This window comes from Drosophila bipectinata, chromosome 3R (genome assembly GCF_030179905.1).
Source record: "Drosophila bipectinata strain 14024-0381.07 chromosome 3R, DbipHiC1v2, whole genome shotgun sequence".
NCBI classification, from domain to species: domain Eukaryota; kingdom Metazoa; phylum Arthropoda; class Insecta; order Diptera; family Drosophilidae; genus Drosophila; species Drosophila bipectinata.
In genome coordinates this window covers 21,425,723-21,451,492 of record NC_091739.1, presented here as the reverse complement: position 1 = coordinate 21,451,492, position 25,770 = coordinate 21,425,723, and the positions used below count along the sequence as shown (strand labels likewise).

The window sequence follows — 25,770 nt, the reverse complement described above, 5'->3', positions numbered from 1 at the left end:
CGGCTGCAATCAGCGGCTTGATCGGAGCGTGCGATACACTGCCGACTACAACAACATCTGGGAGCAGATACAACAGCCTCATCTGCAACAACAACCGCCGTGTCAGCAGGAGCAGGAGCCAAAGCAGGAGAGGGAGCCCAAAGCTGAACGTAGTGTCTTGAATCGCGGGCACGTTGCCCATGGTCGGACATGGACGGCGTGCACGTCGAGTGAATCTAAATTGCTAAATACCTTTTTATGGTTACTGCCAGTCTCCACTGTACCGCTGGTCCCGCCGCCTTGGCCGCTCGATTCTTCAATTTAACATTTTAAAATGTATCTTTGTATCGCTGGCTGGCTTTCGCAGAAGCGATCCATAGTTGCTTCATAATGTATTGTATACATTTTGATTTTCCCTGAAACTGGCCTTCTCATACTGATTCATCGAGCGCTGTTGCCACTTTTGGTAGTCGCTCTCGCTCCTTTGGCATGTTTTTAATAGCCCTTTGGGAATTATTCATTTCCATTGTTTCGCTCTCGTTCAATTTCGATTGCCCATCGAGTTATAAACAATTTCAATTATTTTTCTCGTCTCCTTTTCTTGACGTAGAAAATTATGCAACTAATTGCCAGGAATGCCGGGCATTTGGCTCCCAAAACGAAACGCATCTCCTTCCTCATCTCGGCCTGTCTGTCAGCTGGCAAATGCATAATTAAGCTGACCTTCATTTGCCGGCCCAGTCGCCGGAAGGGACGACCAAAAAACATAAAGAACGGAAAGGGTTTGGGAACAGGGGTAGAGAAATTGCAGTTATACGACTCGAAATACTTCATTCCTGTTTTTATTTATTGTTTTGAAGGGTTGTCTACGTCTCCCGTTAATGTTTTTTATGTTTCCTTTTTTTTTTATTGGAAATCCTATTAAACGAATTCCGCTAAAAATACTTTCAGAGAACTGGGATCACGGAATGTTGTTCACAAAAACGAAAAGCTTCGCAATAAGAAACCAATAGCAACACATCCACTTTGGCAAGCAATTATGGCCATGTCTTTGAAATTTCTGGAATTCCATACTTAAGTATCATACATTTGATCCATTTCGGTTTTGTTTTTTGTTATTAAAAAAAATGATCCCAAATTTGTCGGCAGGGAAATAATTGTAGATTATATTCGCATATTTTAGTGTCTCATAACTGTTCGTTCAGGTTCGTATTTGGTATAGGTATAGTGTAATAATATAGTCCTGATGATACTTTATTTTTCGAGATGCGTGAATCATCTTCAGATTACTTTTCCTTTTTATTTGGTAGTTAAATTGCCCCAATTGTTCGTGCTGGCCGTGATAGAGATTGCGGTTCTTACAGTTCCTAGCCACACCTCAAAATCCACAATTCACGCACCGGATGCCCCAAGCGCCGATTCCCCGTGAGTTAGGGCCACTCACATCGCATATATTTAAAATAATTTCCAAATAATAACAGATCCTCTCGACTGGGCTCCCCAGAAAGCCAGAAAGTCTCTTATAATCTTGCCAGCATTTTACAACAATTACGATATTCTATACGGCGAGGCGATAAAAAAACGAAAAAATAAAGGTAGAGGGAGAAGCCACTTGGATATGCTGGCGGCGGCAAATTGCAAAAAAAAGCACAAACTATATATCAGACATTGCCTTATAAAGGCACTCCACGGATCCAATTAGTAAACAATTTATATGCACTTCGTTCGAGGTGAGGGTATGGCGTCCGGGCTTGTATTTTAGTTCTGATATAAAAGAATGAGGGTGGTTTGATCTGGATAAGCTTGAAGAATGGACATTGTACGTGGGGTTGTGTAAGTGCTAGCTTTAATATTGGATAGTGGTTGAAGAATTTATTAAAAAAATATAAGATATTTTCTTTAAAAACAAGAAAACAGTTAATCAATCCAGAACCTTTTTATACTCTTGCATAAGGTATTATAAGGTGAATGGTGGAGAATCGATCCAGAAATCGTTTAAGGTACTTCGCTTGTGAATCGGATGAGAATTGGGGAAGATATAGCCATCACTAAGGACTCTATAGGGGAAAACCCCATTTTCAAGGGATCCCATCACGAAAAATGGACAAAAAATCTAAAAAATATTTCGTCTCAGGATTTTGATGCAGAATGGTGGAGAATCGATCCAGAAATCGTTTAAGGTACTCCGCTTGTGAATCGGATGAGAATTGGGGAAGATATAGCCATCACTGTGGACCCTATAGGGGAAAACCCCATTTTCAAGGGATCCCATCACGAAAAATGGAGAAAAAATCTAAAAAATATTTCGTCTCAGGATTTTGATGCAGAATGGTGAAGAATCGATCCAGAAATCGTTTAAGGTACTCCGCTTGAGAATCGGATGAATATTTGGGAAGATATAGCCATCAGTGTGGACCCCAAAGGGGAAAACGCCATTTTGAAGGGATCCCATCACGAAAAATGGACAAAAAATTTAAAAAATATTTCGTCTCAGGATTTTGATGCAGAATGGTGGAGAATCGATCCAGAAATCGTTTAAGGTACTCCGCTTGTGAATCGGATGAGAATTGGGGAAGATATAGCCATCACTGTGGACCCTATAGGGGAAAACCCCATTTTCAAGGGATCCCATCACGAAAAATGGAGAAAAAATCTAAAAAATATTTCGTCTCAGGATTTTGATGCAGAATGGTGGAGAATCGATCCAGAAATCGTTTAAGGTACTCCGCTTGTGAATCGAATGAGAATTGGGGAAGATATAGCCATCACTGTGGACCCTATAGGGGAAAACCCCATTTTCAAGGGATCCCATCACGAAAAATGGAGAAAAAATCTAAAAAATATTTCGTCTCAGGATTTTGATGCAGAATGGTGGAGAATCGATCCAGAAATCGTTTAAGGTACTCCGCTTGAGAATCGGATGAATATTGGGGAAGATATAGCCATCACTGTGGACCCCAAAGTGGAAAACGCCATTTTGAAGGGATCCGAAAAATGGACAAAAAATCTAAAAAATATTTCGTCTCAGGATTTTGATGCAGAATGGTGGAGAATCGTTCCAGAAATCGTTTAAGGTACTCCGCTTGAGAATCGGATGAGAATTGAGAAAGATATGGCCATCACTGTGGGCCACATAGGGGAAAACTTCATTTTCAAGGGATCCCATCACGAAAAATGGACAAAAAATCTAAAAAATTTCGTGTTCTTTGGATTAATCTGGTTTCGGGATTTGGGACAGATGGCTAAGCTAAATGCGTTAAAAATTTTAAAAACGGGTAGAAGGTATTTAAGGGCTGTCTTTCTATGTAAAATGTTTAACAAGCCTTCAATGAGGATTAAAAAGAAACATAGTCCTGAACAGCAAACTTATAGCTCATAGACTCAAACAAGGAATATGTAAAATTAATATATGCCACAATCACAATATTCGTAAAAAGAATTCATGAAAGTAGCACACATGCATTTAAGATATCGCATTTCTCCAGAGTATTTGCAATTCCACCTTCTCCTTTCCTGTGCCAGACTTTGCTTCCTTTCTTCTTTCACCTGGGCGACATATTTTGGAGACATTTAATACTCCGGGCTGGGCCCAAAGTTTCCCGACTGCGTTGCACTTAATTTTGATTGCAGTTTCAAATTGCATTTAATAGTGACAGGGCTCGGCGGTGATGGAGTGGCTGCCGAGGAGGTGGAGCGGATCAGAGGTAAGACTGTCACTCCAGGTGACATATGGGGGTTGTTTCTGCCGACCTCGTGTTACACATCCATATTTAGTTGCCGCTAATGCGGGCGAAATATATTTAAACAAATTGTTTTCGTTCTTATTTTGTAGTAGCTTGTTGCTACACTCGTTATAAGGGTCGCACCTGCCCCTGGGGAGAAGCTCAGTGAACACCCGACCCAAAGTTCCCCCGCAGATGGTGTGCTCGTTTCGCCAAAGTATCCAAGGGATTAAGGCCGTGCATGAAATGTGTCTGGTGGCAGCGCCCAGGCCCGGGCCCGTGTTTCGTCTGGCACGCTATAATTTAGCATAAATTGTCCATGCTGTCGAGATTAATGTATCTAATGACCTGATTTGCTGATTTACAGTAATTTCCAGCTTATGGCGCGCCTGGAGAATTGCAAAATCACACCCAGACACACACATGGCTGCGCTGCCTGGTACCTGCAGATACATTTTGTTTGGCAGCCGTTTTCCAGGAAGTGTGAGCTCCGCAGATACACGAAAGATACGGCCACGAATCGCTTGTCGGTCGTCCCGCATCCGTATCTGAATCCGAGAAGCCAAATCCATGTATCTAAGGAGCACACCGCACCGTCCCTCCTGCGGAAATGAATTTGCTGCCATTAATCATGCGGCCCAATAGCGTTTCTTTTTCTAGTCGTTGATGGCCAAGCTTTACTTTTAGGGATTTCTGGTCTAATGACGGGTTAGGCCGAAAGGCTTTGGTTCTTCCAGTTCGTCGGATCTCAAATGGGAATTTCATATTCGATTGGTGTCTAACTGCCTGATGTGAGGGAAGTTACTGGCAGGTGATTAAGGGTTTTTTAATGACCAACTGGGAGGAGTAATACCAGATGCATGTTAGTTGGATTAGGCCATATCTTCAAGAATGGATGACTTGAGATTCAAGTCTTTTCATAGCTAGGCCTGATGATAGGGAAAGTAATATCAGTGGCGGTTTCCATTATGTTTTTTTTTTGGGGCAGCCAACGTATCGGACATAATTTGGCGCTCAGTTCACTCGCATTCCCGGTGCACATTGAAGCGGTCACAGGGAGGGTGAGATTTCGGGAGGCGGAGGAGCGGGCCGAGGCCTCCGGTTACTGAGACCCCAATCCCAAGTGAACCAAATCGAATTCAATCGCATCGAGTGGAAACGAAACGAATGGAAATCGAATGAAAATGGGAATAAAACTCATTGCACGGCCACTTGAGACGCCTTGAATCGCCTTTGACGGCGTCAGCTGCGCTGCCATGAAGTGCCATTTTACACTGAAAAAAAGAGAGATACCGTGGTTCTTTTTTATGAAATATTGAATTACGTGCAATGGTTTTTAACCAATCTTTTGTGAGAAAATTGTTTCATGTGTAGCTCAGCCCTCTCCCTCCACTTCCTGCTCTGATCCAATAACAAATCGATGGCAGCGATAATTTCCACACGCAGCTGCTGCCGCTGTCCTGCATCTATTTATCTTTCTACCCTTTCTCAGGCCCGGTTAACCTCCAATCCTTCTGCCTTCCGCCCCCCGCCCTCGCCCCTCTCAGCGGCCATTTCCCCTATGCTTTTTCTCGGCGTGTATTTACGTATTAAGCCCTTGAGTGCGATATTGCGGCTCAAGTGCGAAAGCAGGGAGGCCTTAAGCTTTTCATTTTGCGAGCGGAAATAAAACATAAAAGTAACTCTTGGATGTTTAATGATAAAGTTTCCTCCCCGCCACCATCGTTCCGGCACCCCCCCTGGCCCGTTTTTTGTGCGCTTGAGTGTGTTCTTGGCATTGTTCGGTGCGGCCACGCCCCTCCCTTAGCCGCCCTTGGATTCTATTGCCCCTTAGGCGCTGGTTTTTGCGTTTTTGCACGCTCAGCGCAAAACAGGAATGAACAACAAAGGCCAAAACGAAATACTACAGCAAAAAAACAAAGCCGAACGGGAATTGTTGAAAGGGAAAAACGCATTAATTACGCTTTTTCAGCATAAAAAGCAGAAATCGAATCGAACGGATGCGCCCGGGGTGGGTTGTGAATTATTTTCATTTTTATTATTGCGCAGGGTTCCCAAAGGATGTGTACGCCAGGACATCCAGGCACACCGATCCATTTGAGCTGGTTTACCGCTTGATTATGCGTCCTCCATGGATAATTTCTGGGCGGTACCCGAAACTAGATCAACTATTACCAGGGACCGGACCGGCCCTACCATGGCAGACCAGCTGACACGCTCCAATGAAAAAGGGAAAAAAAGCGAAAATAGCCGGGCCAAGGACAGACCGGAAGCGAATAAATGAAAATCGACAGTTTTCAAATTAACCGATGCAATGACAAACGGAAGGGGGAAGGCGGACAGAAATCGACAAACTATCAAACACAAATTGTCATAAAAAGAAATGGCAGGAGAACAAGTTGGAGATGGCCGTGGCCAACGCATTGAAGCGAAAAACAACCGCAAAGATACAATCAGCCAGCCAAGGAGTAGGTACAGATACACAAGCTACACCTGCTATTGAAATAATAACTCTAAAAGGTTTTTTGTTGAACCAGACTGTAAGAAAAAGTGGGAATTAAAAAGTGTATCTCCCCTTTTATCAATTGAGAAACAAATGCTATTTATTTGGTCACAACTGTGCTGCCAAATGTGGCTGCTGCAACTGTCGCTAATTGCCGGTCTGAGGACTGATGTCTGCGGGGTTAGAGGGCGGGCAGTGTGGGATGCGGGAGCGGAGGAGGTTAAATATTGTTGCCAGGAAGTTGTTGAAAATCAAGCGAAACGAAATGACTTGGCCAGGGCCGACTGTCCCCCTACCCACCCCACTGCTCTTCCTGCCACTTTCAGATCTCCGGGCTGCAGACCGCAAGCCGACATCGGCATGGGCAGGGGCAGGAACAGGGCGAGGAGTGCTCAAGCAGTTGCCCCGGGCAGCGAGGGGAGTTTGCAAGACTCATTAGCATTTTTTGCTGGCGGTTGCTGGCTTTTATTATATGCATGTTTTTCCTTCGTTTCTCCTTTTTTTTATTGATAATTTATGCAGTCGCACTTGTGGGTTGTAAATCGTTTGATAACACGCAAAACTTGCTAATGGAAAGTGCCAAAAAATGGGCCCAGAGGGTTACTACCGAAAGCCCGGCGTCAGACAGACAAACAGTGTGTGTCTGTAAACTATGTAAATGAAATGTGTTTGCAGCCAAAGTTTTTGAATTCGAATTCAGAGCTGGATATTCCTTAGTTTACAGATGGATGGTTCGAAGCCAGAGCTGTCACAGAAACGTGGGGTTACTCAATCGAACCACCAACCCCCTTGATGTATGTTATGAAACTTTCAAAGTGCACTTCTAACGAATATTGACGTTTTGAGTAACGACTGGTTTTTCGAAAACAAGGTTACACTCTTAGATGCTTGGCCAAATAAAAGGACAATTTTAGAATTCGTTTTATAATCCTCTATGTGCTGTGCTGTCGCCTGTCGCTTGTTTTTTTGTGAAAGCCAGCTTGCGATATTGTCACGATGCCATAAAAATATGTGAGAAGTTCTCCATGCCATCCGCACAACAACTATCTGTCCCATTATGAGCGTTTATCACCTCGTTGTCCCGCACTACCATTGTTGTCTTTTCCCACCATTCGGCAAGCTGCGTTGCCTTGTTGTTTGTGTCGTTTCTAATGCTTTGGCTGTTATTGTTATTGCGCTCGTGTATTGTATTACCATATCTATTCGATCCCGGCACTACTTAAGTTCTATTGTACGCTTGGGTCACATGTGGGTTTCCCTCTCTTTCCACTCTGCACAGACAAAAAATTGCAATTGCAAAAAAGTGTGTATATTGTCTGTCTCTAATGTGAAGCCTAGAGTGCTCCTGTTTCTCGCTGTGTCTCTGAGTCCCTGCCCCACTGCCTTGGCCTCTTTGCTGCAAGTATCTGTGTGACTGTGTCGGAGTGGACAGAATATGCCAGGGGCAACTACTAAAAGGGGCAGTCGTAACATATAAAGAATAAAGAACCCGCAGCGGCGGAAGCCTAAGAAATGGCAAACATGTCACAAACAAACGTCGCCGTTTTCTAGACAAAAACCACAAAGCCATGCCAAAGAAGTGCAGGGAGTCGTGGAATTTCAAACAAATGCAGGCTGAAGGTACATATCTATAGAAGGTAGACTTCCAAGGGATGCAAAAATAAAAGTGAAAAGTTGCAAATTCCCAAGAACATCACCAGAGCGACTTACATCATTCTGGGATTGAAGGTTTTTCTCATCCAGTGTGCAGGTAAAGCTAATTTTTTTAATGGCATCTATGAAGTCGAAAAACGAGCGTGTTTGATATAGTAGAGGCTCGAAAAATCATTGCCTCCAGACCTAATTCCACGCCCGTCACTAGCTGTTCATTAAAGCCTCGGCCGACGCCCCTTCAGGCGTTTTCTGGGCGGTCCTGGCACGTGCCATAAATTCGGGTGTAAATGGAGCATGCCCAGAACTGTATCCTGTATCCAGGCTGGCTTTGGCGTTATCTTACAATAAATTGCTGTCTTAGTTTTGTGGGCAGGAACCCACCCCCATCACCTCGCCTCGCCGGCAAGCTTTCCCGTCCTCCCAAAAATTAATATTAATTTGGAGTGTGTATTATTATATTACACGGCAGCAGGGCCAAACGAAACTTTGACATGGACGTCCTGACGTCTTATTAAATATGCACGAAGCCAAATCAAAAGTTTTTAGTGAAAGGCGGTTGGGCTTCCGAGGCAGGGGCGGAGGCGGAGGCAAACCTGAATTGCCTGACAGACTGTCTTCATCCCCATTTTCTGGTTAAGTCGGTTGGCTTCGGCCTGCCTCCGCCCCTTGGCAATAAAAAGTAATTAAATTTCTGGCTTTGCCTTTCTGTTGCCATTGGCAGTATGCATTTCGACTGCTGCAATTTCGGGACTTACATAAAGCGGAAGCCAAGCTGGGAGGGGTGGTGGTGGGGCAGCAATAATGGCTCTAAGTTCAAAGCTGTTTTTTGGCAACGGGCATTTATAATTAGTAGCTAAAAGTTTACCAAGAAGTTGGCTTCCAGCCTACATTAGGTTATTTCAATTAATTCCCAGCTTTGATGCTTAGCTCAAAATATTTCCATAAAGAAAACCGTTCTTGGTCATCAAATAAATTGAAAAATATGATAAAAGAGTAAAAAAACACGTTCATTATTATCTTTCGCCAATTTACCTCAGGGTTCCGCGTTTTAATTAAGAATCACCATCGGAAACCAACGAAACTCCAAGACCATGCCTTCCCTAATCAAAGTGAATTAGGCTTGGGCATCGCCTCTTTGCCGATGCGGACAGGAAATTGAAAATATTTGATTTTCAAAAATTCCCTACAAGAATTTCAATCGATAGGTCTTTGATCTGGGGCTGCACCCGCGTCGTCCTCTCTTCCCGACCTTCCTCCACCCGGCCGGCCTATCGTCGTTCATTGCGATTTGTTTGAATCTTTCATTAGACGCACCTAAGAAATTTCAGCCCGATTTGGCCCCGAGTCATGTTGCCTTTCATCTCCTGGCAGTTTGGTAAGAACAGCAGCGCCAGCGACTTGGCCATGCCCATGTGCTATCAAGATATGATGCACAGAGAGAAAAAATAGGTACTTTAATGGATGGCTATGCTTTTTCTAGTAGAGAAATCATATACCAAACAATGCTTCGTTTTCCTAAAACCAAAAATCCCATAGATAACTCAAATAGTGCTCTAACTTTTTTATTAGTGCAGAAGTGGTATCAAAATTGCCGTGCTCTTGTGCCTAATTGCCATGGCATTCTGGGCGCACCCTGAGCATCGGGATCTATAGTTTTCGGGCACGGCAACGGGAGCCCAGAAGAGCCGAATTACGAAATGTTTGCCCCAAGGCAGAGCCCAGACAAGGTGTTTACACCACACGAATGCCTCACCCCATCCCCATTCTGTAGTATTTTTTGTTTGCCGCAAAAACTACTCTCCCAACTGAAACCGAATGAGAATGGCAATTACGTGAACGAAAGTTGGCTAAAGTCCCAGCACCCCCTTCCTTCCGAGGCACGAACCCGGCCATTGGCAGGCGTTTAAAATATTTGAACAGACGGTAGACAATTGAACATGGCCCGTACAACATACGGACACCGACGGACACTCACGGACAGGGCAGGCGGACAGACAGACGGCGGCCCGGCAGCCCGGCAGCAGGGGGCAGGTGGAAAACACGCAGCTACAACTATGGGAACAGCAGGCCAGTCAGGCAGCGCATAAAAATTTATAGAATATTTACGTGTGGCAGCAGCCTTTTACCTTTTGCCTCTTACCTTCTTCTTCCAGCCATGCCTGTGGCTGAAAGGCTCCTTCCTAGTTGGCCACGTTTGAGGGTGTCAGGCAACAGTTGCCGAAAACAGTCGCCACGTAAACTGCAAAATGCACGAGCGAGGCTTATTTGGGCGCCTTTCGTTAACAAGTGAATGGATGGCGACCCTTGAAAGGTTTGTAAAACCATTCAAGTCTTTAAATTAAAAGTTTCTGAAATCTAACACTATAAAATTCATAATGATACTTGGCTCTGAAATTTTTCCTCCCCGAAAGGCTCTTATTGCTATTTTAATTGCATGAAAGTTTATGTTTCAGACTCCTCGAGTCTTCAGATCTTTCATGCATATGTAATACTTCTTGGCAAAGCCCTCATAGTCTCTAATTAAATGAGTTCAGTCTGACAAGTTGTAATTTTTGGCAAAAATTGCAAACCAGTCAAGTTTCGGGGTCTGGAAACCCTCGAAAAGACTGTTCCGGAATAAAAATCGAAGCTAAAGCCACCCCTTGCCTGAAGTGGCTTGGAAATAAATGGGAAAATCGACTTGAGTTAACAGCAGGTGGCTGACAGACTAACAAACTGACTGCCTCACTGGTTGGGCTGACTGGAGAGCTCTCCCCTTGGGCCAAAGTTATCCGAAATTGAGGAGAAGCTAAAAGTTATCTGTCTGCCAAAGCCAAAGCAAAAGCACCACCCTCCAGTACGGCTGAGTGGCTAAATTCATTTGGCAGCCAAATGCAAATTATTACAACTTACTTTACTTTAACATTATTTTTTTTTTCGTTTTTGATTCCCTTACCGCGAGGGGGAGTCGGAAAATTATTTACTTCAGTGGAGGCGGAAATTCCGCCAGGCTGGCAGAAGTTCCGTTGCCCGTCCGAAGGGTTGCTGCCAACTTTTTGGGCCAACTTTCCACGTGTGAGAGAGGGGTGAGCCGGGGCAAAAAGTGCCGGGGGTCGAAGTGAAACAACTTTGACTTCCGTATGTAGTCGCTTATGATTTGCTTTTAGCAACGTTCAAGATAAAGATATCGGGCCGGTTTCCTGGGCCCCGCGGAGCCCTGCTTTATAAATCATGCAAAGGGGTTGGTTGCCCGTGGATGTGGAAGTGGAAGTGACGGCGATAAGGAATCCCCCATGCCCAAGATTTTCAACAGTCTCTTGTGCATTTTCTCAGGTCCTCACCCTCGCAATTGTCATGTAAATCAATGCAACTGGCGCGCATCGCTTCCAAAATTCATTTCCATAAGCTCTCACCCGTCTCTTTCCCGGGCCCTGTTCCCGTCTCTTTCACTGGTTCAGTCGGGCGGCCTGCATTTTGCGCTTAAATAAAACCAATTGAAGCGTAAATCTTTCACGTCGTTTCTGCAGCCGATAACAAAACGAATAATGAGTGAGAGCTCTCTAAAATTGAGGGGAAAATGAAATATTCGGAGGGCGGCAAAGGTGGGAGGGGCTAAGAGCCGGAAAATGAGAAATGGAAAATGGGAGGGTAGGGAAGTGTGTACGTGCCAGCGACATCAATATTCAGTACTTAGTTTCTGGGTGAATGCGAGTATTTATAGATTATTTTTCGGGCATGGACTTATCCCAGGAATTCCAAGGACACAATTTCAATTTCAAATACCTTAAACATTCTTAATCCAACAGAAATGAATTGAAATAGCATTCAGTGCACGAGGCACTAAATCAAGTAAGTTATTCAGTTGTTCATAAAAAATGTTACACCCACTTGGCCGTTGAATAAGTAACAGTCTATGAGACGTTAAGCCCTTAAAATGTATTGCCACAAACCCACTTTTAAGTTTTCCAAAGAGGCTGAAAAGGAAACCAGGGTAAGCCTCGTCTAGGCCAAAACATAATCTCCGCAGGTTGAGCTCCAATTCCACTGACACAAGGGGATCGGCCATCGAAATCGATGTGACTTTAATCTCTTGCGAAAGGGCATTATAGTCGTCGTATTAATTTCCATGCTGGCGATCTCTACTCCTACGGCTTAGGCTTAATTCGAATGCGTCGGACCTGTCCCTTCCAGTTTCTGTTGCACCTCCGCCAGTGCGGCATGTCCATGTCCGATGGCCGCTGGCCGTCCCGCCGATGGCTTGTATTTCAATTAAATCGCTTCGAAAACAGAGAAACGTAACCTGAAACGCGGCACATTTTATTGATAGGCCTGCCGGGGCAACGTGCCAGACGCGTAATTGATGTGCGCGATTTAAGCGCAATTGATAAGCAGCCCGAGTCCGAGTCCGCGTCCGAGTCCGAACCTGAATCGGAGACGCTGGCCATAAAACGTAGCTAAGAGCCCATTCCCAATCCCATTGCCATCCGAGCTCCCCCTCCTACTCCCCGAGGCTACTTTCCTGTTTGGGCCATCCCTCTTCCTCGGCCTGTCCATTAAAAAGTCAGCAACTGTAGCTAATTAAAGCGACGTCTGGGCGAGTCGAGAGCAAAACTCGAATCAAATTTGGCGCATATCAAATTATGAACACAGCTGGCAGCAATTGCCGCCAGAGCGACAACCTGACGCATATGGATGGGCTATCATCCTCCAAGCATATTATGCCTATAATTCAGGACAGTGAAGCCATGCCCCGAGAGTCTAACTTAGGGGTGTGTGAATGTGACATTGAAAGAAATCAGCATGCATGCAATAGGACCTCGTTCTGGCCATTGTCCCTGTGTTTTCAACAAAATGTTGTCCCTTGCAGTTTTCTCCATGGAGAGTTCACTGTATAGCACTGTTATTGCCAACGGTACGCAGACATATGTGTTATTGGTAAAAAAATAATGAATAATCTCCGGGGAATCATTCGCTTCCTGCCCCCTGGCGTCTCTCTCACGCTCATTTACATTGAGGCACTTCCTCCTTTTGCCTAATTTTGAAGCGTTTCCGTTTAATTACGAATTTTGCTCTGGAATCAAAATAAATGCGGGAAGGGTCACCGGGGCAGACACCCAAGCCTGAAGTCCGAAGTCCATAGCCCATAGACTGTAGACCGTAGACCGAAGTCCGTCTACCTACCCGTGTGCTCATCCAATACATTTCCATACGCACGTATTTGTTTAGTAAATTCTATTTTCCTAGGCACGTCGTACACCCCAACTCCCATCTTATCCACTTGAATGGACCTTCGTTGGCTCTTATCGATGTTTGTCTAGTTTATGTGCCGTGTTTTTGTTGTTTTATTTTTTGGTTCGTTCTTTATTTTTCCAAGTTTTGTTTGCCTGCAACACGTTGAGCTCAATGGAGAAGAGCCCAAAAGTGGCAGAGTGGCAGAGGATGAAGTCAAGCTGAGCTCAAGTCGGTTGAAAACCCAAATGCGACACGACCACGACTCAAATTTCCTTAGACAATCACGGTGGTGGAAGATCCCCCAGCGATGAGCTTGAAATGGAACGGAATATTGAACACGATATAGTAATCCTCCTGGCGGGAAAAAGATATATTGCCACTGCCTGGGCCTCGGTGTTTGATTGCAGCTGAAGGCCTAAAAGGGAAAGTGAGTCGCCGGGACGACAGCTGCGGGCGGATAAACAGGTTCCTAAATTGCTTTTCCAATCAGGGATCATCAAAAGAATAATTTGAAATATAAGGATATAATGAGAATAATTAAATATCCCTATGGCAACTATGGAAGTGGAATGTCAACACCCTACTCATTTAGACAGCAAAAATAAAACAGATTTTTGAAAATCGCCGCGTCTAAAAAAACCCAACAAATCAAATACATATGCTCCATAAAATCACTTGTTTAAACTAAAACATAAAAACAAGTATGATATAACACCCTAAACATTTGTTAGCCTTAAGACAATACAGCTTTTTAAATAATTTCTCGTGAAATACCATTATTATGGCAATCTTTAAACTGAAATATGCGCATTTTCAGACAGAAACATTCCTTAAACACTTCTTAAATGGTCAGTAAACTAAGGCCAAACAGTTTCCACCAGCAGCGCAGCCAACTAAATGTGGCAAGCACCATTAAGGATCTTATCTGCAGGGCCTTAGCAAAAACATGAAACATTCCCGAGAGCTCTTATCGCGCTCCTTGGCTCCTCAACTTTGGTCATTCCACTGCGCCGCAACCAAAAAGTTTCCCCGTCAAAGGGGCGGACAGGAGAGCCGGTGGTGGCCCATGGAAACAGCCAACTTTTAGCGAAGGCAAATGCCTAATAGACATTAGTCCAAAACCTGCTGACATGGCGGGTCTCTGGGTTTGGGATCTGGGTTGAATGGCGAGTGGAATGGTATTGCATGGTCGGCCTTTATCCTTGGTTTCGATTTGCCTATTCTTGTACCTTTCCAGATACTCTAACTTCAAAATATACATAGCCTTGGCATGAATTTAAAAGAGAGTATATATATCAGAAGTCTGTCGCAGCAGTTTGAAAAATGTGTTTGCTTTCGCCATTTCCAGAGTATTCAAGGACTCGACACCCCATAAATAGCCTGGTCCTCATGCCACCGCTGATTTGTTTGTGGTGTTGCATTACAAGTGGAAATTTTCAGTTTTGCAGCAATTTTGTTTAATTTCTTTTCGACTGCCGCACGCCTCGAACATAACGAGCGTGGTTAATTGTAACCGTAGACATTGTACATACGAGCCATGTCGCTATCCTCGCAACCGGGGGACACGTAAAGGCTGCCCCCTGGGCCAGCAAGTCACGACCCCACCCTGCCGTCCCGGCAGCCGTCCTGTTACCATAATGTCGGCGGCCCCGCGTTTTGTACGAGTCTGTGGCAAATGTGTCATTAGGCATGTTTCATGACCCTTTGTCATGCACAAATAATTATAATTTAATACACTTGCCAGCAGGTTGTCGAACCACTAGAGGGGACTGCGCTGTCCGGGGAGGGTGCACTGAGTTGGTGAAACGGACATCACCCCACAGTTTAGATTTTTGTGTATGATTTTTTTGGTAATACCCCTCAGTTGTAGACAGTTTTCTAAGGACAGCAATAAAAAATAGAGCCAGTTGGCAGAAATTCTCACAAAGTGCTTAGATGGTTGATAAAAATAGTGTATTAAGGCTTAGGTTTCATGGGGTATATTATTAGTTTAAGTCAACATACATCAACCATTAAAACTCGATACTTTATGAAGCATAATTAATTCGATTTATCTGAAAACCTCTTTTCCTTTCTCTTTTTAATTTCTCCAATTTAATGAAGCAACTTCAAAGTCCTTAGTTTCGGAGGAGGGATCAGATATGATTAAACATTTCTATGCCGAGTATTCCCACCGTCGACTCCCAAGAATCTGCGATAATCTGGCCATCAAAGAGATTCCCCCTGTCCCCCGTTTTGAATGCTTATTTTTGCCCGGATTTCTGCTCTTCGCATTCTGTTGCCGTCGCTGTGTTTTACTTTACTTTGTGCCACATAATTGCCAACAATTTGCTAAAGTTGCCAGCACGAGTGCGCCGCCTGGCAATTACGAAAGGCGCAGGATGTGTTTTAGTGTTGCCCAGCCCCCCCAAAACCGCCTGCTACCGCCCCGTTTCGCCCTCTCGTTTGAGCCACCCCGCTTTCGGCCATCCTCCCATCTTGTCGCATCTAATTTGCACAGCTCGCGGCGGAATATGAAAAGTTTGTCTTGGCTAATTTGCTTTATGGCATTTTAATTGTATTTGCCCGGTCTGGGAAAATGCTGACTGCTGGCTGATTGCCGTCTTACTCGATGCTGAGCTGGCTGCTGAAAATTTAATGAGCTTATGAATTTCAAATGGATGTTTGCCCACTCACTGCACCTGAGCTAAAAGGTATCCCCACTACCATTAGTGTTCGAGTGTGTGTGATGTGTCTGTCTTGGGAGATAGTTCCGCGCCTTTGTTTTGTGATAACCCCATTAGGCAATTATCGATAATTTATGAAAGTAATTGAAGACCCTCAGCACATGTGTGTGGGGGGGTCTGGAGGTCTGAAAGTCTGGGGCCCCGTGCGTGCGTATCTATCTGTGTGTGCTGAAAACACATCACAAATGAGCACAGCAGGGCCCGCAGAGTGCAAATATAATTCTTATAAATAGACAACAACAGCGGCCCTTGTCGACAGTTGGCAATCATCATCGTCAACCAACTAAGCAAACATAAAAAGAACCAGGAGCAGAGGCAGTCGAACACATCGAAGATTGCAATACTCTCTTCATTATGAAAATATTTTCGAAAAATCTTTTTTGAAATATATAGCTTTAAGCGATAATTTTCATTTTTTAATCCTTATATTCAAAAAAGCCAATTACCTTATACATGACATGATACTTAACAGACCTTCTTAGAAACATAAAACCTTGTGAAGCAGAAGAAGGCCTGGTGTACTATAAACTTGTATGGCATTGCCATAGTTTCCCCAAAACCCCAACGCCTTTCATCCCCCAACTTGCCACTAACAACGAGACAGATAGAAAACATGTCAATATTGGTGTCGAGAGAGCATTGTCATTAATGAAACCAAATAAAAACATTAAATGCTAGCTGGCATGGCAGAAAAACACATTCATGTGAAATACACAAAACTGAACTGAACAGAAACAGAAATTTTGTGTATTTGCAAGCACATACATTTACTATTTGATATGTGGGGTCTGTATTTGCCTGGAAAAGTTGTTTCACAAATAAATAAGCGCTTCGAAATGGAAACATTCGCTCCATTGCCCATAAATATTTGTTACCGCTTATGTTGATTCAAATGGTTTGGATTGTTTTCTGATAGATTGTTCCATGAATAGATGAGAAGGAACGGTGTTATCGTGTTTTGTGGAAATTCGTCTTTTTTTTGTGGGTATGCATTCAGTCACGAAGATAATGAATTTATTCAAAGCTTTAGTAGAAAGTAAGATGTACATATAATGGTTATAATTCTGATTCACCAAAGCCTCAAATTACTTTGGTAGATCCGGTTTTCGATCAACAACATCAGCGCCCCATAATCAAAAACAATCTTCAAGGTTGGGCTAATTATTTCGATAATTTATTGACTTACACTCATCCCACCGTCGATTTCAGAGCGTTAACTCCGATTCTTTTTATTGAAAACGTCTCGTTTTTAGGTTTTTGACTATCTGCCTCGTAGGTATACCTGATTCGGTACCCATTTGATCCAGTTTTGTAGATTAAAACCAATGTGCCTGCATGCGGGCTCTGAAACCTTTGTTGGATTTCACCTTCGACCTGTGGATTTCCCTCATCATCCTCTGACGTCGATTCCCTTCGCGAGGCCAATCCATCGGGATGAGTGATTTCTAGCTGGTGTCCTTCTCCAATGGCAGGTTTCGTCCCAAAGGAGTTTATCCAAAGAACCAAAATCCACTGGGAATTGGCAAGTTACCCACAAATCCAATAACAACATTAGAACTCACCACTGCGATTGTCTTGGAAGACATGGTGTTGTGTATATCGTCTCCCAATTGCAACTACCCGAGAAGCATCAAAATAATTTGATTATTTCGTTAGAATAAAGCTGAGCTAAACAAGTTTCGGTTGCAAATGAGTGATTAAGTGAGATCACAAGTCGCAGAACAACATTGAAGTTGTTTGCACTGAGTCGGCATTTAATATTTAATAACGTATCATATGTGCTCAGCAATTGTTCAAGCGGAGACAGGAAAAAGTCAGATATAATACTTTTGGAGGTCAGAATTCGGAGAATTTATTGAGTATTATGCTTTTCGAAGATCTAAGATTAGGAATGTATAACATATGTGGATCTGACGAGTATTACCCAAGTTATAAACATTGTTTTATCATGAAAAAAAATATAAACAATATTTTCAAATACCTTTTCATTTTCAAAAAATTCCCATTTATTTGTCAAGTATTACCCAATTTCTACAACAAAAAGTGAAAAATTGCAACAGCGTTTTCTGGACATTTTTTGTACATACCTGTATGATATATTTTTATTCAGAACAGTAGAAACAACGTGACTAAATTGAAAACTAAATTGTTGTATATTTATAATATTAATGAATTGCATTTTCCAATCAGGAACCGCCACAAATGAAATGAATTATTTTGACAGCCCGAAAGTGTTGAGTGGGAGTGGGGCCAGCTTTCGTATTCAATGGGGACGGGTCCAATGAAAATGAATTCTCTGAAACGGCATCTTTGATTTCCCGGAGTCCCTTATACACACGTATCTTATCGAGCCAGAGTCTGGCACACACAAAGTCACCTGTTCGATGTCTGTGTTCCCCCTTTTAGCGGCATGTGTCTGCCTATCACTTACCACCTCAATTTTCCCGAAAAACCAAATGCATCTAATAAATAGGCTCACAATTAACAAGTTCCTAGTGATTTATGCCGACGTCGCCGGTTCGCTTGGGTTGTTTTTTTGGTTGTTACTTGGGTTGGGTTGGTTCGGGGATCGTTGTTTGGTGTTTGGTGAACGGCATTCGGCGTTCGGGTCTGGGATTTTATGGGCACCCCCGGCCGTGCCATGGAACAATGCAAGAGATAATTTTTTACGAGCCACTCGCCGGGCTGCCATGAATTCGAAGTTCGAACGCCATATGTTTGGGATAGGGAATAGGCCGGCAGGCAGGTATGGTTGCCCTGCCTGGAATACTATAGGACCCGTACTTTTGCCTTCACGGGCCGCGTGTGCAATTAAACGATTTCGGGAAGGGCGTTGGGCATGCGCTCAACCTTGACAGGGAATCTCATTAAGCAGTTAAGTCAACAGAAGAGCTCTCAGGTCCCCAGAAGGCCCTCAACGAAGGGTTGTCTTCCAGGGAAATTTAGATTTGATTCGCTGGCCATAAAGCTGACTCTTTGTCTTTGAGTGCGCTATTGATTTTTCAATTCCGACACATTTCTTTGATTTTACACTCAAGGGAGTTGAAATATCTCGAGCTTAGTGTGAAATTAGATAACAAAACTAATGGAAGAGACCAAGAATCTTAATCGATTCTGTGCAACAGAGCACTACCTGAAAAACAAAACTTTGAAAATATTCAATAAAATTGTAACTCACTCAATTGAACAATAGATTTCTGAAAATTTTCCGACTACTCATTTCACTTGGACTTGCCCAAGACCTGCTCGCATTGTACGGCCAACGAAGTTTTTCCTGAACCATCTGAGACAGTTGTCCAAGGAAACTTTTCTAATTGCTCCGCCTGCAAGTTTTCCTTCATAATTTCCAAGCTGCGGCGGCGATTGAACAAAGCAATATTTGCCCAAGTAATTTTCGGTTCAAGAAACTTTTCACGTTCTTGCTTCGGTTCCAGAGCTTCCGAGCTTCAGAGCTCCAGAGCCGAGCTGAGATGGCAGAAAACGTTCGCCGGAAAATGATTTCCCAGCCACGTACTTCGGCACGTTGCCAACTTTAATCTCTCGGGCTGATTTCGTTCCACCCGCCTCCGCCCACACTAATTTTTGTTTAAAAGCGGAATTTATGTGAGCTCAGCAGTTTTGCGTCTAATACGAAATCAAATAGAACTTTTCTCGCCAAAAGGGTGGTGGGCTATCTGAAATATATATACGAACGTACCTACTTCCTATGTATATTCGCGAAGGGCAGAACGAGGCACGAAAATCGTTTTGTTTGGCCGGGCTCATCTTGATTTATGGTCAGAGGAAGTTCGCACATTGGAGATGCCATTATTTTGCGTATTTATACAAATGCTTTCCCTCCACATGCACACTCGCACACCCACCTCACCCCACAAACACACATGAACGTGCCTCACCATAAATCAATATATAAAATTTACACGCATATTTTGTGTTACGTGCTGGGTGGAAATTTATTAGATAAAGCTTTTGCCGGCAAAGGAAACTTTCCCCAGCTGAAACTTGAATCTGTCGACTCATCGATGCAATTCATTTTTCTTCATTAAGCCTAATCTGTGGCTGCTGCGGGTCATCTGTGGTGAGCAGAGAAGGCAGTTAATTGGCGGGGATCTCTTTCTGTCTTTCAGATACAATTTTTCCCCAATCTATATATATCCATACCGAGAATCTTTAGCACGACATTAGAATAGTTACTAGAACGTTATCAAAAGATAAATGCTCTTTACTAAACTATACTTTTTCTAATTTAATTTTTGTATAATTCTAACCTACTAAGCTAGAATATTGTACCCTTTAAGATAGGTTCGTATAATATACCCTGGTAGTTGCCCCTTACCGGGTGCAACAATAATGCAGCTATGGCCATAGAGATATGCCAGATACGCCAGAGAGAGCGGCAGATATATGGGCCTATTCGAATACCGCAGCCTCAGAATGGCCATAAAAATTGTCGGCATTGTAGTTGTTGTGGCTGTTGGGGCTGGGGCTGTTGCTGGTGCTGGTGCTGCAGTTGAAGGAAATAAACAGCAACGACGAGAAGAAGCATCAGCGGCATATAAACAACAATGTCATCAACATAATTGTATGTCAAGTGAGCGGCAGCGAGAAAAACGCCGAGGTGGGGCACGATGCACGAGGAGGATGCCTGCACAATGGAGTGAGTGAGAACTATAAAAAGCCCAAGGAACGGGTGGGGCATAAAAAAAAACACGATGCCAGGAACCACTCGAACTCGAGACCATGACGAGTCAATGCAATCAAAGGAGCCACCAGCAGACACTGCGATTTCAAGGGGGGCCACATGGGCGGGGCCAAGGGGTTGCCCCGATAGACAGTCGGTTGGGGCAATGAATGAATGACGAGCAGAGCATACGCAATATTAAGCCATCGCAACGAGATGTGGAAGAGTATCCTGTTTTTTGTCCTTGCGCAGGATACACTGAGCAGAGTTCTCATTAAATTAGAGTAACGAGGGTTTAGGGAATTCTATAATTCTATTCTATATGTTATATATTTTAATATCTCTTATTCTGGTTTGTGACAACCTGTGTTTTGAATGATTCTCTAATATATTATCTACTTAAGCATTTCCCATTAAAGGCACATTTTTATTTTGATTAGGCACCTATGTAAATATGCAAAAGAGCACTCCGAGTTCCATGTTGGATTTAGATTACATTTCTATTGTGCTGCTATCTCCTCGGAAAGCAGCTCATATCGGATCACACATACAATGTGCGGCTTTGACGATGCGGGTCGTCCGATGACAAAAACACGGATTTAGCCCTGCTGGCTGGCTGAAGCTGTGGCTGCACCTCACATTTAGCATTTTGCCATTCACGTCAGCGGCATCATCAGGCGGCAGTCTCAGCGTCATCGTCTACATTGTACGTCTACCCCAGCCCCAGCCCCTTAGCCATTTCCCTTACCCCTTCCTGGCACACCGTCATCATCAGCAGCAGAAGCACCAGTTGTTGGTTTGTGTGTCATTGAAATGAAACGCCGGGCGACGCCTCTTGAGCGGAATTATTATTACCACTTATGAATGCATGTAGTCGCCGTAGCCATCCCCATCGTGGCAGAAACATCAAAACCAAAAAAAAGCAAAAGCAGCACCAGAAACTGGCATTGTTTATCCAATGCGGGACTAGGTTCTGCTGGCTGCCATCTCTTTAGCTTTCATACAACCCATACATGGGCAGAAGTAATTCTAAATAAAACGAGCTTCCATTCCATATAAACAATTAACTTAAAAAACAAAAACCATGCCATTTTATATAAAAATTATATGTCTTGTGATGAGAAAATAAAAATAAATGGAGAGCCCAGTTGGATGGTCTTACGAAAAAGATTTTTATTGAACAACATATTACCAAATTGTATTTTTGAGTCCCCAGTTTGATTAAAAAAAAGATACAAATTAAATAATAAAATAAAATCAGCCACCATCAATAATGGCGATTATTAAAAATTGTAGAATAATGCCCATTCCGAATCGGAGGCTCGCGCTGAAGTACCATCCGAGAAACCATCTGCTTTCGGAACATTAAGTCAAATTTTAATTTTAAATTAATTAAAAACACAACAAAAGAAAAATGTTGTTCTAAGAAAAATATGAAATTTTAAAAATACAAATTTAAAAATAAAATAAAATCTGCCACCAATATTCGGAGGCTTGCGCTGAAGTACCATCCGACACGCCATCTGTTCTCGGAAAATTAATTAAAAGTTTACTTTTAAATTAATTAAAAAAAAAAACAAAATAAAAATGTTCTAAATAAAATATGCCACTTTAATTTTCCCGTACGGCACGGATTTTCAAGGGCCGTGGATCTCAGTCATAATCCCATTGGGGTTATATAGTACCTCAAATAGTACAAATCCTACTCTCTTAGGGAATTGTAGAATTATTCCCAAATGTTAATTATATTAAAATTATCTAATCTATATTAATTATTAAATTGAATAAAAGTTGAGAAAACAAATTGAATTTAAATATCCATCAGTAATCAGAAGCTCGCGCTGAAGTACCATCCAAGAAGCCATCTGCTTTCAGAAAATTAAGTTAAATTTTAATTTTAAATTATTTAAAAACAAAACAAAAGAAAAATGTCTATCAGAAATCAGAAGCTTGCACTGAAGTACCATCCTACCAGCTGGTATCGCAAAACTAAGTCAAAGTTTACTTTTAAATCAATTAAAAAATGTTGTTCTAACAAAAAAATAAAATTGTAATAATACAAATTAAAAAATAAAATAAAATCAGCCACCATCAATAATGCCGATTATTGAGAATTGTAGAATAATTCCCATTCTTCGTAACAACAGTATTGATTACGGTCCAACGGAGGCTTTGGACCAGTCCAGGCCCGTACGGCATGGTTTTTCAAGGGCCGTGAATCTCAGTCATAAACCCATTGGGGTTATATAGTACCTCAAGTAGTACAAATCCTAATCTCTTAGGGAATAGTAGAATTATTCCCAAATGTTAATTATTATTAAAATTATCTAATCTATATTAATTATCAAATTGAATTAAAAATGAGAAAAAAAATTGAATTTAAATATCCATCAGTAATCAGAAGCTCGCGCTGAAGTACCATCCAAGAAGCCATCTGCTTTCAGAAAATTAAGTTAAATTTTAATTTTAAATTATTTAAAAACAAAACAAAAGAAAAATGTCTATCAGAAATCAGAAGCTTGCACTGAAGTACCATCCTACCAGCTGGTATCGCAAAACTAAGTCAAAGTTTACCTTTAAATCAATTAAAAAATGTTGTTCTAACAAAAAAATAAAATTGTAAAAATACGAATTAAAAAATAAAATAAAATCAGCCACCATCAATAATGCCGATTATTGAGAATTATAGAATAATACCCATTCTTCCGTACGGCACGGTTTTTCAAGGGCCGTGGAAATCAGTCATAAACCCATTGGGGTTATATAGTACCTCAAATAGTACAAATCCTAATCTCTTAGGGAATATTAGAATTATTCCCAAATGTTAATTATTATTAAAATTATCTAATCTATATAAATTATCAAATTGAATAAAAAATGAGATAACAAATTGAAATTAAATATATATCAGTAATCAGAAGCTAGCACTGAAGTACCATCCAACAAGCCATCGGAACTCGAAAAATTAAGTCAAAGTTTACTTTTAAATGAATTTAAAACAAAACAAAAGAAAAATGTCTCCATCAGAAATCGGAAGCTTGCGCTGAAGTACCATCCTAGAAGCCATCTGTTATAGGAATACTAAATTAATAATATACTAAATTAAATTAATAATAAAAAAGATAAACAAAGCCCAACACGTCGTTTGAAAAAAATAAAATTTAATGAGCGTTGCCTTGTTAATAAATTTTCAAATGAAAACCAAGGTGCTCACATTCAAAATAGAAATAAAAATAAATAACACAAAAAATAAAAAAGAAAAAATAAAAATAATATTCTATTACTATTGGATTCCCCGAATGTCCAAGTCTATGGAGACTCCGAATGGGAATGAGGACTCTAGTCGAAATTTCTTGCCCCTAGCAAAGTCAAAGCCTACTATTCAAATAATAATATTCAATTGAAAGCACAGCCTACTGCGTAAAAACAAGTGTTTCTCATAATGAATCTCAATCGAACTCATGCTAATGCTATCGGTGCCGTCACGTAAATCATCTTTAGATAGACCGGAACGTTCTACATCTTCTGCCTATTTCTTGTTATCCATAAAAAAGACAAGCTGAACAGTTTTATGTGAAGACCAATCCCAAACAGATATCCGTCAATGGCTATTTTCAGCATGCCCGCAGAATTCTCGGTGATTTCTCTTCGATTGCCACTTGAGGAGAATGGCAAGTGGCTGTCAAGTCGCTGCTCTATATAAGGTAACACATATGCCTACATAGCATCCGCAGAATGCCCCTAATGTCCACTTACCAGCAGCCTACTTAAATACCCGCAATGCATACGAAAATGGCAGTCGGACGAGACACAAACTTAAAACCGCCAGACGTGGGGAATCGGACTTATTTTGTTAGACAGAAGCCAAACATCAATAGGATTGAATCCGCAGCAGAGCTCCGTAAAGAAATTAAGACTGCACTGAAGAAAATCGAAAATAAAGGGAAATTATATTGTACTTATATTATTTGTATAATCGTATAGCTTGGGACTAATTCTATCAAGGATGATGAAGTTACAACGATATTTGCTCTGAATGCAATAATTGTTGCTTAAATATAAGACCATTCCCAACTTTTAAGTGCGTCCCCAAAGAAAATGACAAAATCTAATAAGATCCAACAATAGGAAAGACAAAATCAATACTGGTCTTGCAATTTTTCCGTGGGGCAGTCATTAATTTGCCAAGAACAGACGACGACACAGACACGGAGCAACTGGGACGGGAACTTGGCTGGCGGCGAACAATATGCCTGCAGATTTTAAGACACGCCGGGAAGGGGAGATTGCTTGATGTCTTCATGAGGGTAGGGGTGGAGGGGGGGAATGCGGCATGTGGCAAGGGGCATGTGGCAGTGGGCGGTGTAGTGCGTTGCGCGTCCATCGGCCCGTTTCGAATTCAAAATGCAATTGCCGGTCATGCGAACTTTAATTACACAACTGGGCAGTGACCATCTACAATATGTCCACTGCCCGTGGTCCTCTTACTCCAATCCTATCCAATCATGGTACTATATATTCCTGCCCCTCCGCCCTCTCCACTGATTCCAACCCTGGCCATCTGGACTTGTGGGCTGACTAAATGCTGCTCATTAAAGTAAATTACAATTGCTGTTTCGGCCTTTCTTGTCTTCGTTTGCATGTCGCATGTGGGCGTGGCATGAGTTTTTCCAGGGGCTTGGAGGGGGGTGCAGGGGTGTAGACTGGCGCGAGGTTATGTGTAATTAATTTTGATTAACGGTTTCTGCTCCGGCGAAAACTTTTAACTTAACTGGAAAGTAAATTACACGAACGTTTCTGTGTGCGTTTCATTTTCCTTTTTTTGGCCCGTCTAAACTTTGGCCGAAGGAACCAGCATGAGGGACCGGTCCGGGAGGGGGAATTAATAGTTCTCTGCTGGGATTTGGTGGATAATGAAAGGTTACCCATAAGGGTTGTCAGCCATGACGACGGGGGATGAGCCGACAACTTGGCAAAGTTAAAGGTACGCCAACTGGTATAACCAACTGCAGGAAGTCGACGCGGAAACTTTCCAGACCGACTAAGTGGATGCGTTCTCATTAGGCAGGAAATTGAAACATGTGCTTTATTAGAATTCTAAATAAAACCCAAAATACTTTCTAGACATGTAAGGACAATCTTTTAATCCTTGATGAAGCTTAAAATGTCATAAAGGAGTCTGAAAGAATAGGAACTCAACCCCAAGTAGAAATAAACAAGTTACTTTAGCTTCAAAAGCAGTCTTGTAGAAAATAGATTACCTAGGCGGTATCCTCTCGTTTTCTATTGCCATCA

At 42.3% G+C, this 25,770-nt stretch overlaps 1 protein-coding gene and 1 long non-coding RNA gene across 2 annotated transcripts; both read right to left on the bottom strand.

Annotated features, from left to right (window-relative positions):
* Positions 1-16,956: 16,956 nt before the first annotated feature.
* Positions 16,957-17,571, bottom strand: LOC108121540 (uncharacterized). The gene is made up of 2 exons (XM_017235685.3): positions 17,357-17,571; positions 16,957-17,306 (listed from the first exon to the last, which is right to left on the bottom strand). The coding sequence occupies exons 1-2, from the start codon at positions 17,378-17,380 to the stop codon at positions 16,983-16,985; spliced, it is 348 nt and encodes a 115-aa protein (XP_017091174.2). The 5' UTR covers positions 17,381-17,571; the 3' UTR covers positions 16,957-16,982.
* Positions 17,572-23,431: 5,860 nt separating this feature from the next.
* LOC138926712 (uncharacterized) lies at positions 23,432-24,029 on the bottom strand. The gene is made up of 2 exons (XR_011443328.1): positions 23,760-24,029; positions 23,432-23,542 (listed from the first exon to the last, which is right to left on the bottom strand). It is a non-coding gene; the product is annotated as an uncharacterized lncRNA (long non-coding RNA).
* Positions 24,030-25,770: the final 1,741 nt, after the last annotated feature.